The following is a 17882-nucleotide window of genomic DNA, read 5'->3' as shown; positions in this document are numbered from 1 at the left end:
CTACCAATAAATAGCACGCAACGCTAACAAAAACCTGAATAAATAATAATCTATCATAAAGAAGTATTTTGTTTGTTTTGTATTTTTAAAGAAACTAATGTCCACTAAGATACTAAAACTAATTTTGAAAAATGCATAACGCCCTGCTGTCTGTAATAGTGTTAATTTATTTTTCTACCGGTTTCGGTTTTGAGCCATCATCAAAGGCAAGGCAGCTGTACAACGTACAAAAGTGGACACTGTGAAAATGCCAAACGAAAGACGAAAAACAGAAAAAACCTAAAATTGATCAAAATACTCACGAAAATTGTCGCAGATGTACCATATTCCATACATGCTTTAACAGAAGTTTCCACAGGAAACCATAATTGCCAAGATAATATAAAATCAAAAATTGTAACATGATAAAAATATGATGGGACATTGACACAAGTACAGCAAAATAAATCAAAGAAATTCTAGGTCAAAGATGACAGTCTTGATAAAACCTAACAAGTTGCCATTAAATAATTATGTGACAATAGGCTAATAAAACTTGATTGAGATTACATAAAAACGCCAATAAAATAAAATGAAAATTAACAGATGAATGTAAAATTACAAAATGTTTTACAATCCATTCAGAAAACGTAAGCATGTAAAATGCATGCTACAAATTAATACAAGAAGCAAGATTAACAAAAACTAGCGACAAACAGGCAGGACACAACGCATCACAATAACAAGCAATGAAATCAGAAATATTATCAAAGATTGCAGTACGTTTAAGATCCATTAGTAACAGGGTATAACATTTTTTTAATATCATAAGAAATATTATTAGAGAAGTTTAGAGTATCAACTATGGGAGTACAACATATAAATCTCAGAGCAACATCAAAACACCTTGGAATATAATGAGGACGGTCTCAGGGAAGCAGGCAGTTCACTCATATGGTAGGATGAAGACGTTGTTAATATTAACGAGACATGAAAAAGTTTGAATAATAAATTACTGTTCGTGGTAGACAAATTTAATCTCTTGCACAACGTCAACTATTCAGATTTCTCATAATACTAGGTGTGTCTGAAAAGTTCGGTTAGGGGTCTCAAAAAACAAAGGAAACAAGAGTTAGAAATAAAATACGTTTACGGGTCTTCATAGGAAGCAGCACTGGCTACAATACACTTCTGACAACGGCTGTAGAGCTCTTGAAAACTGTCAGAAAAACACTTCTTGTGGAATCTATCGAAGCGCCATTGTCACGTAATGTTGGATATCCGCAGGCTCAACTTTCTCGCTCAACGCAAGCAGTTCTTGAACACCTTCTTATTATCCAGATTGGGCGCCATATGACTTCTTCCTAGCAGTAGTGGACACTGGAAGATCCCAAGGAAGATCCCAGCAGAAGGGTCGAAACATTGATCCTTTTAGAAGAAGTATGACGCGGCGTAATAACCCAGAACATTTTAACTTCAGTGACAACGTCCACGAAAGCCTGCAGACTTACATTAAGCCTGCTGACTTACATATAACTTCTTTTTGTTTCCTCGCTTTAACTTAATGCTGAATGGCTTACGCTTCACAGGCATTTCGGGTATACAACAAGGCGTGACCACGCTACATCGGGAGATTCCATAAGAAGCGTTTACTGACAATTTTCAACAGCTTCACAAACGATGTCAGAGGTGTGTTGCACCTAATGATGACTACTATGAAGGTATGCTGTTCGTAACTAACGTTTCCTTAATTTTCGGAGACCATGCACCGACCTTCTCAGGCGCATCTTGTACTATTACTTGAAGGGAGTAACAGAACATAAAGCTGATGGGTGCAAATACTAGAGAAACTGAAGTAATAATTTCGTTGCGCGAGAATAAGGGTGTACATCTTTGAGGCCACTTATGAAACTTTTAATGACATATAAATCTACTTGTTCGTCCATACTCTGCAAACCACTGATAAGTAAATGGCAGAGGGTACTTGTCCCACTACCACGTACTGGGCTGTTCTCATGTTTCATTCTCGTCTATGCGAGCTGTCACTAGTCTAACCTTGCCTCTGCTATTTTTACGAGAGCCTTAACTAGGGGTCCTATTATACAGTCAGCATCTTTATCGGCAATAGTTTAAGTTCAATGAGTGATACGATACTTTTCAGTAGTTATTCCCAGCTGAGCATAGTCCTCTAAATGTTCGAACCTCATATAGCGCACAAGCATTCTTTCACCAGTGACGCACCGATTGTCGTCCATTGCACACACGAGAATCTACCCTAGTTTTGTCACGCTAAAATAAGAACGAGCAGTTCGTAGTTTACTCAGTATTAATCACAGCCTCTCTGCGGTTCACACGATACGAAGAACATAGTGACCGAACTGTTTTATTTGTTTGTTTATCCACAAAAACACCATCCACGCCATCACAACAATCAGCGTTCTTCTCTCCTCGTCGCTCCCTACTACTCGACTGTTGAATGTGGTGTGGTCGAAACACTGTTACGGTATAACAAAGGTATGTACAATGAAACATTTTTGTTCTTGATGCTTATATAGTCGTGCAGTCCGAAGCGACCAATAAGCACTTGTACTGAGCCTGGAATTCAAACCGGGGTCTCCTGCCGACTAGGCAGATGCGCTGACCACTGCGCCACCCTGGCATAGTGACTTTGGATAACCGCTCAGACTACCTTAGCGCACCTCTCTCCTCAGTCCTAATTCCCATTCATGCCTCAGTCCACTTGGCATTCACTCACTAGGACAGCATTGCAGATGCTCCGCAACTGTGTTCAAATGGTTCAAATGGCTCTGAGCACTATGGGACTCAACTGCTGAGGTCATTAGTCCCCTAGAACTTAGAACTAGTTAAACCTAACTAACCTAAGGACATCACGAACATCCATGCCCGAGGCAGGATTCGAACCTGCGACCGTAGCGGTCTTGCGGTTCCAGACTGCAGCGCCTTTAACCTCACGGCCACTTCGGCCGGCTCGCAACTGTGTTAGAAGTGCATCTCCGCATCTAGCGGAACTGGGGATCCTGCCCGGATCTGGAGCGTAAATGCTTTAATCAATTGAAACCATATGGTTCCGAACATTTTTTCAGTTCCCAAGAACCTATGATGTACAGTACTGGCCATTAAAATTGCTACACCAAGAAGATGATACACGGGTATTCATTGAACAAATATATTATACCAGAACTGACACGTGATTACATTTTTACGCAATTTGGGTGCATAGAACCTGAGAAATCGGTACCCAGAACTACCTATTCTGGCCATAATAACGGCCTTAAAACACCTGGGCATTGGGTCAAACACAGCTTAGATGGCGTGTACAGGTACAGATGTTCATGCAGCTTCAACACGATACCACAGTTCATCAAGAGTAGTGACTCGCGTATTGTGACAAGCCAGTTGCTCGGCTACCATTGACCAGACGTTTTTAGTTCGTGAGAGATCTGGAGAATGTGCTGGCCAGGGCAGCAGTCGAACATTTTCTGCATCCAGAAAGGCCTGTACAGGACCTGTAACATGCAGTCGTGTATTATCCTGCTGAAATGTAGGGTTTCGCAGGGATCGAATGAAGGGTAGAGCCACGGGTCGTAACACATCTGAAATGTAAAGTCCACTGTTCAAAGTGCCGTCAATGTGAACAACAGGTGACCGACACGTGTAACCAATGGCACCCCACACCATCGCGCCGGGTGATACGCCAGTATTGCGATGACGAATACACGCTTCCATTGTGCGTTCACCACGATGTCGCAAAACACGGATGCGACCATCATGATGCTGTAAACAGAACCTGGGTTCATCCGAAAAAATGACGTTTTGCCATTCGTGCATCCAGGTTCGACGTCGAGTACACCATCGCAGGCGCTCCTGTCTCTATGCAGAGTCAAGGGTAACCACAGCCATGGTTTCCGAGCTGATAGTCCACGCTGCTGCAAACGTCGTCGAACTGTTCGTGCAGATGGTTGCTGTCTTGCAAACGTCCCCATCAGTTGACTCAGTGATCGAGACGTGGCTACACCATCCGTCACAGCCATGCGGATAAGATGCTTGCAATTTCGACTGCTAGTGATACGAGGCCGTTGGGATCTAGCACGGCGTTCCGTATTACCCCCCTGAACCCACCGATTCCATATTCTGCTAACAGTCTTTGGATCTTGACCAACGCGAGCAGCAATGTCGCGATACGATAAACCATAATCGCGATATGCTACAATCCGACCTTTATCAAAGTCGGAATCGTGATGGTACGCATTTCTCCTCCTTACACGAGGCATCAGAACAACGTTTCACGAGGCAACGCCGGTCAACTGCTGTTTGTGTATGAGAAATCTGTTGGAAACTTTCCTCATGTCAGCACTTTGTATGTGTCTCCACCGGCGCCAACCTTGTGTGAATGCTCTGAAAAGCTAATAATTTGCATATCACAGCATCTTCTTTCTGTCGGTTAAATTTTGTGTCTGTAGCACGTCATCTTCGTGGTATAGCAATTTTAATGGCCAGTAGTGTATATTTGCAGACTGAAGCGAGAACGAAAATTTATTCCCAGGCCGGGATTCGAACCCCAGATCTCCTCCAACCACTGCGCCACTTTGACACTATGGATTTGGAAAACTGCTCAGACTATCCTAATACGCTTCCTTCATTATTCAAAATTCCCAGTTACGCCTTAGCCCACTTGGTATTCCCCTCCAGACTCAAACAGCATTACAGAGGCTCTGGAACTTTATTAGAATAACACCTCCACATCAAACGAACCGGGAATTCGGAGAGGAGGAAAGCATATGAAAGGGTCCTGTGGTCCCCTTTCATTATCATTTTATTTGCTTTCCACTGATACAGAACTCTATGGCATGCGCGCGAGTGAATGAACGTGGGAGAGTTTCATCTTGCTATACGGTAGTTTAGTCTGCTGCAGAGAAACAGCGGTAGTCGTACAAAGTTTTCAGGTAGGCACAGAGGTTTGCCGACCCCCCCCCCCCCCCCCCCCCTTGTGGTAAAATTACCGGTGTTAGGTTGGTGGCGGAAGCCTCATCTTTGGGTTTTCCTGGCCATGGGATCGCGTGTGAGACGTTGGAGTGTGTGAGACGATCAGTCTGTGTCCAGCTCGCCGAGGGTTTGCAGCCGAAGTCTCTTCGAAGAAGGGTGAGGACTTAACCGCGTTGTGCGTTGTCTCATAGCAAGAGGAGAGCTTTTAGAATTTGGTCTCGCATTTCATCTTATAAAGATTTATTTGCTGGGTCGCAGCAAGGAATGCAATGCTTTTGCAGACTTTCAGCTTGATTCCTAACGCCAACTTGACGTTGATTGTAAGAAGAACATAGTACAAAGATGTTGCATACGTTGAAGAGCTCTTGGTTGTGTGCCTGGAACTCCATGTGTACGTATTCTAATCTTTTCCGAATCTTGGCAATTTTTGCTTCTTTGTGAATTTTCTTTGTCTCATTACTTTATGCGCAGTGGAAACCATCCACATGGGTTACTATTAGACTTCTTTGGCCCTCTGCCATTATGCTGTGTCTATTCAAATGTGTCGTCTGTAAGATATTAATTGTTTGTGACTGCGTGGTTTGATGTTACTAAAATATGGCGACAGTACGTAGAAATTGTGTCTCCACGAACCACGTGGGCACACGAGTCTGTTGTGAAACGTATAGCGTTTCACAAGCAATTGTACTTAGTTACCAGGCAACAGCAGTCTATAGATGCATTACATCAATGTTTTAAGGAATAAATAATTTTGCCTCCAATCTTATCCAGTGTACCGATGCTGCGTCTCAGTTAACTACGCCATTTACCGTGTTGTTTTCCTTGTTAGCCCATCCATAGCGTTTCCATGTGCACAGGTCCAATAATTAGTGTCCTTTTCTTATTTAAAACAAATGCTCTGGAATAGATCTTGTTTTCAGCAATGTTGCTGCAAGCTGCACATATGCACAGTGTTCGCGCTCTCTTTACTTTATTCAATATTTGATTGACCAGTACAATGCGTGGATCATATTAATAATTACATTCCATTTTTATCACTTACTTTACAATGAATGTACTTTTGTGAGTTTTCTTATGAATAAATTAAATAATTATCCAACTCAGCGCAACCTCTTATTTGTTGTGTGGCTAGCGTTGGTGGCGACCAAATCTTTTACGCTGTTTTCAATGTCTGATAGCATTTTTTTATTAAAAGTGCGCGTGGCTCTTTCAGCCATCGGGATACATTCAAAGTGCGCTTCACGCTACTTACACATTCTACGGAAGGCGTTCTATTTCCTACATGTTAATGACGAATATGCTGCCATGTACCCTACGTTCGCCTAAAGAGACCGACAACCCCTTAGACACTGAAGCATTACGGGGTTGCATACGTGCATGGCGTAGCCTCCCCGGCCAGCGTCGAACAAGGACGACAGGCGGCAAGAAAATCGTCGCCAGAGGTCCTCCGAGCCAGGGACCTATTTCCTCGGCCATGTCACGTGTGCGGATCTGGATCTTCCGTGTCCCGAGTATATAACCCGGCGCAAGCCAACAAGTCGGCAGTCAGCTGCACCGGAGCTCTGGGCCAGTTACTGCGCCGGTTCTTAGCAGCCCATCAGTCAGATCCCGGGCGGAAGCCGTCACAGTGGGATCAACGACTTTCCATCGACACCGCGAGACGTACCTGTCGGCCAACAATGCCGAACGCTCAGCTCTGTCTTTAGCGACTATCAGTGGCACAGTCTTCATGTCTCTCTACGTTTATGCAATGTTCCTGGCCCGTATCAGAAGTTGTAATAGTTTTTTGTTGAACAGAATTTTTCCTTTGTTATTAAATTTCTCTACTGTGGTCCGAATAAACACCTGTTCTTGATTATCTCTGTTTTATTACTGAGCCCTATCTTTGGGGCGACGTCGTTGTTTTCCAGGGTCGTGTGAGTGGGCGAGTTTGGTACTCAGGAGGAGCCAGGTCCGTGCAGTGCCAGAACGCGCTGGCGGCACGCGTGGACATTTCACAATATATATAAATGACCTAGTAGATAGTGTCGGAAGTTCCATGCGGCTTTTCGCGGATGATGCTGTAGTATACAGACAAGTTGCAGCATTAGAAAATTGCAGCGAAATGCAGGAAGATCTGCAGCGGATAGGCACTTGGTGCAGGGAGTGGCAACTGACCTTTAACATAGACAAATGTAATGTATTGCGAATACATAGAAAGAAGGATCCTTTATTTTATGATTATATGATAGCGGAACAAACGCTGGTAGCAGTTACTTCTGTAAAATATCTGGGAGCATGCGTACGGAACGATTTAAAGTGGTATGATCATATAAAATTAATTGTTGGTAAGGCGGGTTCCAGATTGAGATTCATTGGGCGAGTGCTTAAAAAATGTAGTCCATCAACAAAGGAGGAAGCTTACAAAACACTCGTTCGACCTATACTTGAGATTGCTCATCAGTGTGGGATCCGTACCAGGTCGGGTTGACAGAGGAGATAGACAAGATCCAAAGAAGAGCGGCGCGTTTCGTCACAGGGTTATTTGGTGAGCGTGATAGCGTTACGGAGATGTTTAGCAAACTCAAATGGCAGACTCTGCAAGAGAGGCGCTCTGCATTGCGGTGTAGCTTGCTGTCCAGGTTTCGAGAGGGTGCGGTTCTGGATGAGGTATCGAATATATTGCTTCCCCCTACTTATACCTGCCGAGGAGATCACGAATGTAAAATTAGAGAGATTCCAGCGCGCACGGAGGCTTTCCGGCAGTCGTTCTTCCCGCGAACCATACGCGACTGGAATAGGAAAGGGAGGTAATGACAGTGGCACGTAAAGTGCCCTCCGCCACACATAGTTGGGTGGTTTGTGGAGTATAAATGTAGATGTAGATGTAGACTGCCGGATGGAAGGGTTGTGGTCACCAGAGTGCACGACTTCGTCGTAAACCGGATCGAGCAAGCTTTAAGATGAGTGCATTTCATTCCAAGTAGAGAAACCTCCACCATTGTGACATCTCGCGATTCTCCAGTGACTTGGATTCGTGTTGCTGCTTTTAGCGTCGGCGAGACGAAGAGCAGCGAGTGGAGTGCTTGGGGAAGGCGGATCTGATTAGCTTTCCTCGACTTCTTATTACTATCTACTGCGTTCAACCTCTTACAATTTGTTAAGTTCAACCAACGGCAATTTTTCTTGCGTGGTGGCCTCTGACGCCGACCCGACTTAATTCGACTACATTCCATTATCCTCGTTTTGCTTTGGTTGATGTTCATCTTATATCCTCCTTTCAAGACACTGTCCATTCCATTCAACTGCTCTTCCAAGTCCTTTGCTGTCTCTGACAGAATTTCAATGTTATCGGCGAACCTCAATGTTTTTATTTCTTCTCCGTGGATTTTAATGCCTACTCCGAACTTTTCTTTTGTTTCCTTTACTGATTGCTCAATATACAGATTGAATAACATGGGGGAGAGGCTACATCCCTGTCTCACTCCCTTTCCAACCACTGTTTCCCTTTCGTGTCCCTCGACTCTTATAATTGCCATCTGGTTTCTGTACAAATTGTAAATAGCCTTTCGCTCCCTGTATTTTACCCTTGCCACCTTTAGAATTTGAATGAGAGTATTCCAGTCAACATTATCAAAAGCTGTCTCTAAGTGTCCAAATGCTAGAAACGTAGGTTTGCCTGTCCTTAATCTTTCTTCTAAGATAAGTCGTGAGGTCAGTATTGCCTCACGTATTCCAACATTTCTACGGAATCCAAACTGATCTTCCCCGAGGTCGACTTCTACCAGTTTTTCCATTCGTCTGTAAAGAATTCGCGTTAGCATTTTGCAGCTGTGACTTATTAAACTGATAGTTCAGTAATTTTCACATCTGTTAACACCTGCGTTCTTTGGGATTGAAATTATTATATTCTTATTGAAGTCGTAGGGTATTTCACCTGTCTCATACATGTTGCTCACCAGATGGTAGAGTTTTGTCGTGACTGGCTCTCCCAAGGCCGTCAGTAGTTCTAATGGAATGTTGTCTCGAGGTATAGGAAAAGTGAATGGCAGTGTAAGAACGAATGTAAGAATAGTACAAGAGTAGTAGATGTAAGATTGGTGGTTGGGGCTTTCAGTGGCGTACGTACCCCGACGCAGAGCAGGAGTCGATGCAGTCGGCAGCGACGAAGCACGCGAGGTCCATAGCGAGCTGGTTGTTGGCCGTGGCGTCAGTGAGACCGGCGAGAGCAGCCAGGCCGTCGTTACACCCCTCGTACCCGAGCCTCCAGGGTTGCAGCGTCCAGCTCGTTATCAGAGGAAGCATCACACCCTCCGCGATGGACCGATACTGGAGGGTCTTGTCGGCTATCAACACGTCAGTGAGGCCTGCAAAACGTTGTAACGTATTACTATCTTTACGACGTTTCTCGTCGATCCATATGGGTTACTTGCATTTCTAGCTGCTTTTCTCACACAAATAATGATAAAAAACAGAAATTCAGGGTCGCCACCAGCCCAAGCCCTTCCTAACCATTTACAAAATAAAACGGAGCTGGAAAATATTAGTTTAATTACTTAAATAATTTAATTACAAGTACGCAAATTTCTTCAAGCAGCCAGATAAATAGCACTCCGTGTCGTGCATGAAGCAACTTCCGGAATGAGATTTTCACTCTGCAGCGGATTGTGCGCTGATATGAAACTTCCTGGCAGCTTGAAACTGTGTGCCCGACCGAGACTCGAATTTTAACCTGCCAGGAAATTTTATATCGGCGCACACTCCGCTGCAGAGTGAAAATCTCATTCTGGAAACATCCCCCAGGCTGTGGCTAAGCCATGTCTCCGCAGTATCCTTTCTTTCAGGAGTGCTGGGTCTGCAAGATTCGCAGGAGAGCTGCTGTAAAGTTTGGAAGGCAGGAGACGAGGTACTGCCAGAAGTAAGGCTGTGAGGACCGGGCGTGAGTCGTGCTTCTGTAGCTCACGTGGATAGTCTGCCGCCGGCAGTGCTGCGAGGCGGTCACGCGCCATAGCGCTGCGGGTGAGACGCGCACGGTGTGTTTGTGTTTACTTCGGCCGCTGTCAGTGCCGTTTTCCCTTCTAGACCACCATGGCGCACAACTATCGGAAGAAGACATTACGTTTCAACTTTTGTTCCGACTTCGCCCGACCCAAGGCCCCGGGGGTAGAACGATTTATTCGCGATGAAGTTAAAATACCACCAACGGATCTAATTGGTATCCACTTGTCCATAGTTACCAGTACCGTCTACGTCAAAATGATCAACGATGCGGCGTGCGACAAGGTGCTTCGAGAGGCAAAACGTGGACTGCGCTTCTGTCATTCCGACGGCAACGTCGCACCCGTTACAGTCGATCACGCAGGTCTCGGCACACGGACGATAAGGATCTTCGAACTGCCGTTCGAACTACCTGCAGACGTCGTCATCGAGGCGCTCCGTCCCTATGGCAACGTTCTGGAACATGTTGCCGAACGATGGGTCCAATTTCAGACCTATCCAGTTTTAAACGGTGTTAGACAGGTCCGCATCGAGTTGCAGAAACACGTGCCTTCCTATCTACGTATCGGAGGCTGCCGTGCCATTATAATGTACGACGGCCAACCTCGGACCTGTTCCGGTTGCGGGAAAGAAGGTCACCTACGGTCTGAATGCATTCAACGACGTGTCGCGCAGCTCCCGTTGTCGGAAGCGTCCGTCACACCCACGATGACCGCCCTGCCGGTCACTTACGCAGCGGCTCTCGCCACGTCTACAGTTTCGTCCAGTCCGTCGCCCGGTCCTTCCGATCGGCACGTCCCACCGTCCCAGTCACCTATGGACGGTGCGGACGTCCCACCTGACAACCTTGCCGCCGAACAGGCTCCCGCACCGGACGCTGAGGAGAACAGTACTTCTTCACAACACCTGTTTGACCATTTCATTGTACCCACCGACGCCTTCGAACCAGGTCGAATCTTCGTCCGACACTGAGGAACACGTGCGCAAACAACGCTCGCCACGTAGGCGCAAACGCCGCCGCCGTTCACCCACGGGCTCTCAAATCGTCGCCACCCGCGACGACGAAGACGACACCCAACCAGCCGACATTTCCACACAGAGGTCGGCGAACAAGACGTTTCGCAGGACGGGACCACTATGGAGGTCGCCACGCACAATGTAACGATCGGTGCGTCGGTTGAGACGCCTGTCTCCCCGCCGACAACTCCAGATCCCTCTCACCACGACGCAATTCCCATGGACATTGGACAGACCCACGGCACAGGAGGATGGGCCGACGACATTGACGAAGATAAGCCCCCTCCTCCGGATGAGTTGCCTCCGCCAGACAAGGCTGCCTGTTAACATCAAAAGCGAGGCACTGCAGCTGATGGGACGGGACTTCCTCTTACTTCCCTTGGTGATGGTAGATGCGCGTCCACCACCACTGAAACAAACGTACCGGTTTGCCACACTGAACATCAACATGATCGGCACTGCACCCAAGCTGCAACTCCTATGTGACATGCTTCGGGCCTCTGACGTCGACGTCGCCCTTCTTCAGGAAGTACGCGTTGCCGCACTACCACCAGTCTATGGCTACGACTCATACACGTCCACATGTGATCAATCAGGGCGTGGAGTGGCTTTCCACATACGCGAAGGAATACCACTCAAGGACACGACAATCCTTCCCTGTGGAAGAGGCATGGCTGTTACCATCTTCGACACGCGCGTCATCAATATCTACGCTCCGTCTGGCTCCACGAACCGTCGGCAGGGGACCACTTTCTTCGGACATGACCTGGCGCCCCTGTTTTCTGGACGCTATGATCGCCTTATCATGGGAGGCGATTTCAACTGTGTCCTCCATCCGCGGGACCAAATGCCTGGTTATTCGCCATGCCCGGCGCTGCTCACCTTAATCGAAGATTTTCATCTAGTGGACGTTTGGGAGAAAATTCATGGCAATACCCCCGGTTTCACCCATTATACAGCACATTCTGTGAGCAGACTGGACCGGTTTTATGTCTCTGCCCACCTTGGCAATGAAGTCGCCCAAGCTGAACGATGGCCCCTTCATTTTCGGACCACTGCGCCGTCATTTGTTCCCTGGCTCTGCCACCTCAGTCAGTGTGGCGCAGCAGAGGTTACTGGAAGCTTAATACCTCCCTCCTTAATTATCCACACTGCCGACAATGTATTGCCACTACATGGGCGTCTTGCGAAAGACGCCTTCCGCAGTACATATCCACGTTCCGTTGGTGGCTCACATGTGCCAAACCTGCAATCAGAAAGGCCTTCATACAGTGTAGCAAGGAAGCAGCAGCATGGCATCGAGACACCACAAATTTTCACTACGCCGTCCTCCGTGAGCTCGATGCACCCCCTCCATCACCTGACACCCATAGGGAACGACAACGTACTAAAGCTCGTCTCCTCTCTCTTCAACGTGTACGACTGCATGGTGTCGTGGTGCGTTCCCGACGACAAGACCTCTTCCACGACGAAACCCCATCCACAATCCATGCCGCATCCGACCATAGTCGTCGACGTCGACTTTTCGTCCCCAACATCACGACCTCCGATGGTGTTCACCACACAACACAGGCGGCAGTGGTGTCTGCCTTTGCTGAACATTATCGCCAATTTTATGATGATGAACCGATGGCGACGCCCATTTCTGATGATCTCCGTCCTTCCCCTGATCGGACCCTCACCGTAGCGGAGTCAACGTCCATGATGTCTGCAATCACCGCAGAAGAGGTGGTAGATGCGATCAACAAGGGGGCCAAGAACAAATCACCCGGACCAGATGGTCTCCCGGTGGAGTTTTACCGGACGTTCACCACGTTAATGCTTCCTCGCTGGACGGAAATGATTCAGGAACTCTTTACTCCGTCCTTCCCAATTCCACCTGAATTCGTCACTGGCATTCTTCTACCTGTGCCTAAACCGAAGGGAGGGTCTCATGTCTCTGCATATCACCCCCTTCCACTACTGAATGCAGACTATAAAATGTATGCACGCCTCTTAGCAGCGCGCATACGCACCGTCTTACCTACGGTCCTTTCACCTGAGCAGACTGCACGTGGTTGTGGGGCCACCTTACAAACAGCCCTAGGAGAATGCCATGACCTCATTGCACTGGCGTCGGTTTGTCGCCTTCGTGCAGCACTGGAATCCGTCGATTTCACGAGTGCCTTTGATCGCGTTCGACACCCATTCCTCCTCATGGTGGCGACACGTATGGGGTTCCCATTACTTTTTGTCGATGCCATTCACCGGTTACAACTTCCCGCGGTCTCGATGGTACAAGTCAATGGGAGGCTTGTAGGACCGATTCCTATACGCCGCTCCGTGCGTCAAGGATGCCCTATGTCTACTTTACTATATGCCATTGCACTTGAGCCCCTCATCACTGGACTTGCCTCTAGACTGCAGGGCCTCACTTTGCGTGACCACACCTTTCACTGTAGGGCTTATGCGGACGATCTCCTCTTTCTCACCCGCTCCTCCACGGAACTCAATGACGCCATCCAATGGATCCACCAGTATGGACGGCTTTCTGGTGTCATTCTTAATGTCCGTAAATCGACTATGATGCACAATGGGCGCGGCCTCCCGGCTATGGTGCCGACCGCACTCACAGTCAGTGCCATCCTTTGTTACTTGGGTATCGAATTTACGAGCTCCACACACCGCAAATTGGCCCTGGATTACCGGCGGCTTTTGCAGTCGATTCGGCACCATGTCCGCGGTCAAGTGCACCGTAACTTAAACCAACTCCAACGTGTGTCCTACGTCAACATGTATGTCGCCCCTAAACTGGTACACGTCGCCCAGATCCTCCCAATGCCGTTACTCCTTGGCCGCCGCATCCAATCAGCCTTTGGATATTTCGTGTCAGCAGGGGCACTTTTCAAAGTCCTCTACAGCACTCTAACACTGTCACCTGCAAAAGGTGGCCTCGGACTCGTCAACGTGCGGGCACGCTCTTCTGCACACTTTGTCCACACTCTGTTGCCGCACTGGCAGGGGCCGGTCCCGTCCTTAACACGCAGTCTCTTAGATATCCTCCGACCAGCTTCTCTTGACCCACCGATCAATGTGGCACCTATTTCTCCATTATTGTACCACGTCGCCAATTGTTTCATAGAACTCAGCTACGTTCGGGCCGATCTTCCAGTCACCCGTCCTCCCCGTACAAAAGATTATAATCGTTTTTTTATGCTGTCCAACCCTTACGAGCCCATGGTGCTACAGCATCCTGACATTCACTGGCGCACGGTTTGGGGGTGTGTGCATGCACCCTTTTTACCGTCGTCTGTGTCTGCACTCTGGTATATTTTAGTCTATGGAAAATTCCCGACTAATAGTCGACTTTATCGCATAGGACTGGCCACCTCCCCACTCTGCCCTGACTGTCAGCTCGAAGACACCGACGAGCACCGTCTTACGTACCCCCTGAAACAAAACGTATGGCTCCTCATCCAACGAATCGTGGGCTTTTACCTCCGTGCCCCGCCAACGACGGTAACCCCGGATTTCCTGTTGTTGCCCCAGACATTTCACTACCCTCTTGCTAAGCACCATGCCCTCATCTGGTTTCGAGGACAGGCTTTATATTACCTCTTTCAGAGTGGTCCACATACAGTCCTTGACTTCTGGTACAAAGTTGTGACCGCGCATAGCACCCTCACCCGAAAACCATCTTACCGACAAACTTTTGCCGGTTATCTCCGCAGCGTCTTCCTTGACCCCCCTCAAAGTTGGGGTGTACCATGCCTACCTGTCACATGATACAACACCATTATCCACGTTCTCATGCATCGACCAAAAAAAAAGAAAAAAAAGGAAGGAGACAGAATATGTTATATTTTGTTGTATTTAATGTTTTTCTTTTTAATATTTTTTTTGTTTAACTAACAGTCATTTGTATTTTTTAAATGGTAGCTTGAAGAACTCTTGGATAGTGAATATATATGCACTTTTAGTTTGTTCAATACAAATTATTAAAAAAAACAAAAGAAAACAGGATGTGTTATATTTTTTTGTATTTAATGTTATTCTAATAATTTGTTTACCTAACACTCATTTATATATGTTTAACTGGTACCTTGAAGAACTGTTGCTTTGTGTATATATATATATGTACTCTCCGTTTGTTCAATTAAAAAAAAGATGGTAGAGCGCTTGCCCGCGAAAGGCAAAAGTCCCGAGTTCGAGTCTCGGTCAGGCACACAGTTTTAATCTGCCAGGAAGTTTCATGAAGCAATTTTATTAATACAGGATTGGAAATCAGAGTAAGGGGGTAAGAATTTATCTTTAACGTAGATTATTTATTGTAACTAAATATTTGGTTGCACATCCTAAGTACACATAACTGATGCGTGACTCGAAATATTTAAGTAAGAAATACGTGAGACTGAAACAGAGCATAATTTAACTACAGCAAGAAGAAACACAGCAGACGGGGTGGGAGACAATTACACTATCATCTCCTTTGCATTAATACCATAAAAATATCTAAGTGAGATTTGCATTACGATTATACGCATGCTCTATTCTGGACAGAGGTTTAACCGATACACAAGGCTGTGCGATCATTATTTAACATACTAACGGGGTCTGCTGCTTGCAAACGGCCGAACTAGAGCACGTGGTGCATTCTGACTCAAACTGTTGTGCTGCTTTGCAAAAAGCGCACGAAAGAACAGATATTCATGCAGAAATTGTAGCTCATTAAACAAGCAAACTGTTAAAACAAAGCCTATTGTGGTGTCGTGGTGAACCAGAAGAGTCATTGATTGCCAAACACGTGGCACAAAATCGGCACACACAGACAAAAGCAATTTCAACAATATATAAGACTAAAAATCATTTTAAAAAATAACTCGCTTCACACGCTTCAGTTTAGCTAAAGTTCTTAAGTATTTCATCAGTTAAACATAACGAAGTCCTAAGTCAACCTGATTCCTATCACTTGAAACCCCCCTTAACAGCTACGATCCGTGCTCACCAAGCGTTCACCGAAGAGTGCCCCTTTCTCTTACCTAGCTCCTCGTGCAGCGGAAGCTAGCAGAGGGGTAGCCCTCCAACCTCACACACAAATACAGCTTTCGACACAGCCGTCGACTAAGAAGGGGAAACCTCTCTGTTCAGGAATTGGAGGCCTAAGTTGGTCATCCTGTGCTCTACTTTGAACGAGAAACAACATCGTCTGCTCCCAGCAGACGATGACCAACTCAGCGATTCCCACAAAACAAAACCGAAACCCACATTAAAACACACATATAATAATCAATAGGCCTTGTTTGAGTGCTCAGTCTTTCTGGAAGAGTTCATGAATTGAGCTAAAACCAGGTAGTAAAATGAATAGGTTGCACAGAATTCGACAAGCGTCTTATGTAACGACTTCACAGAGATGTTTCAATGTTTTCACTCATCTTCATGCATGTACACAATTCAGGCAAGATTTTATTAGCTAGTACTACACAGAGGTGATGGCGATATGCATACAGAGGGTGGTCCATTGACAGTTTCCGGGCCAAATATCTCACGAAATAAGCGTCAAATGAAAAAACTACAAAGAACGAAACTTCTCTAGCTTGAAGGGGGAAACCAGATGGCGCTATGTTTGGCCCGCTAGATGGCGCTGCCATAACTCGAACGGATATCAACTGCGTTTTTTTATAACAGGAACCCCCATTTTTATTACATATTCGTGTAGTATGTAAAGAAATATGAATGTTTTAGTTGGACCACTTTTTTCATAATCATGAACTGATGGGTGCTATCGACACGGGCTATCAAATTGATTCCACATTCTTAGATTTCCAGAAGGTTTTCGACACTGTTCCTCACAAGCGTCTTGTAACGCTACTATCTATGGAATATCGCCCCAGTTGTGCGACTGGATTCGTGATTTCCTGTCAGAAAGGTCACAGTTCGTAGTCATAGAAGGAAAGTCATCGAGTAAAACAGAAGTGATATCCGGCGTTCCCCAAGGGAAGTGTTACAGGCGATCTATTGTTCCTGATCTCTATTAACGACATAGGAGACAATCTGAGTAGACGTCTTAGATTGTTTCCCGATGATGCTGTCATTTACCGTCTTGTAAAGTCATCAGATGATCAAAATAACTTGCAAAATTATTTAGATAAAATATTTGTATGGTGCGAAAAGTGGCAATTGACCCTAAACAAAGAACAGTGTCAAGTTATTCACATGAGTACTAGAACAAATCAACTAAATTTCGATTACGGGGTAAGTCACACAAATCTGAACGCTGTAAATTCAGCTAAATACTTTGGGATTACAATTACAGATACCTAAATTGGAACGATCACATAGATAATATTATGGGTAGAGCAAACCAAAGACTGCGATTCATTGGCAGAACACTTAGAAGGTGCAACGAGTCTACTAAAGAGACTGCTTACACCACTCTTGTCCGCCCTATTCTGGAGTACTGCTGTGCGGTGTGGGATCGGCATCAGGTGGGACTGACTGATGACATCGAAAAAGTACAAAGAAGGGCAGCTCGTTTTGTATTATCGTGAAATAGGGGAGATAGAGCCATAGACATGATACGTGATTTGGAGTGGCAATCATTAAAACTAAGGTGTTTTTCGTTGCGACGGGATCTTCTCATGAAATTTGAATCACCAATTTTCTCCTCCGATTGCGAAAACATTCTGTTGCCACCCACCTGCATAGGGAGAAATGATCAACACGATAAAATACGAGAAATAAGGGCTCGCACAGAAAAATTTAAGTGCTCCTTTTTCCTGCGTGCCGTTGGAGAGTGGAACGGTAGAGAGACAGCTTGAAGGTGGTTCACGTGGGAGTAGATGTATATGTAGAAATTTGTGAGGGAACAAGGCAATAAGTAGATAGAATCCCGATGAGCGTTAACTGTAAACCGAGACCTTATTAAC

The 17882-nt window shown here is 46.1% G+C and overlaps 1 protein-coding gene across 1 annotated transcript in view; it reads right to left on the bottom strand.

Moving 5' to 3' along the window:
* The window catches only part of LOC124550994, an 87185-nt gene that overhangs the window by 65332 nt on the left and 3971 nt on the right, over nucleotides 1-17882 (bottom strand). Inside the window, exon 2 of the mRNA XM_047125826.1 lies at nucleotides 9092-9329. Coding sequence (XP_046981782.1) covers nucleotides 9092-9329 — 238 coding nt within the window. The remainder of the gene's footprint in view (nucleotides 1-9091; nucleotides 9330-17882) is intronic.

Source organism: Schistocerca americana, chromosome 9 (genome assembly GCF_021461395.2).
Source record: "Schistocerca americana isolate TAMUIC-IGC-003095 chromosome 9, iqSchAmer2.1, whole genome shotgun sequence".
NCBI lineage: Eukaryota > Metazoa > Arthropoda > Insecta > Orthoptera > Acrididae > Schistocerca > Schistocerca americana.
This window is presented reverse-complemented; position numbering and strand designations above follow the sequence as displayed.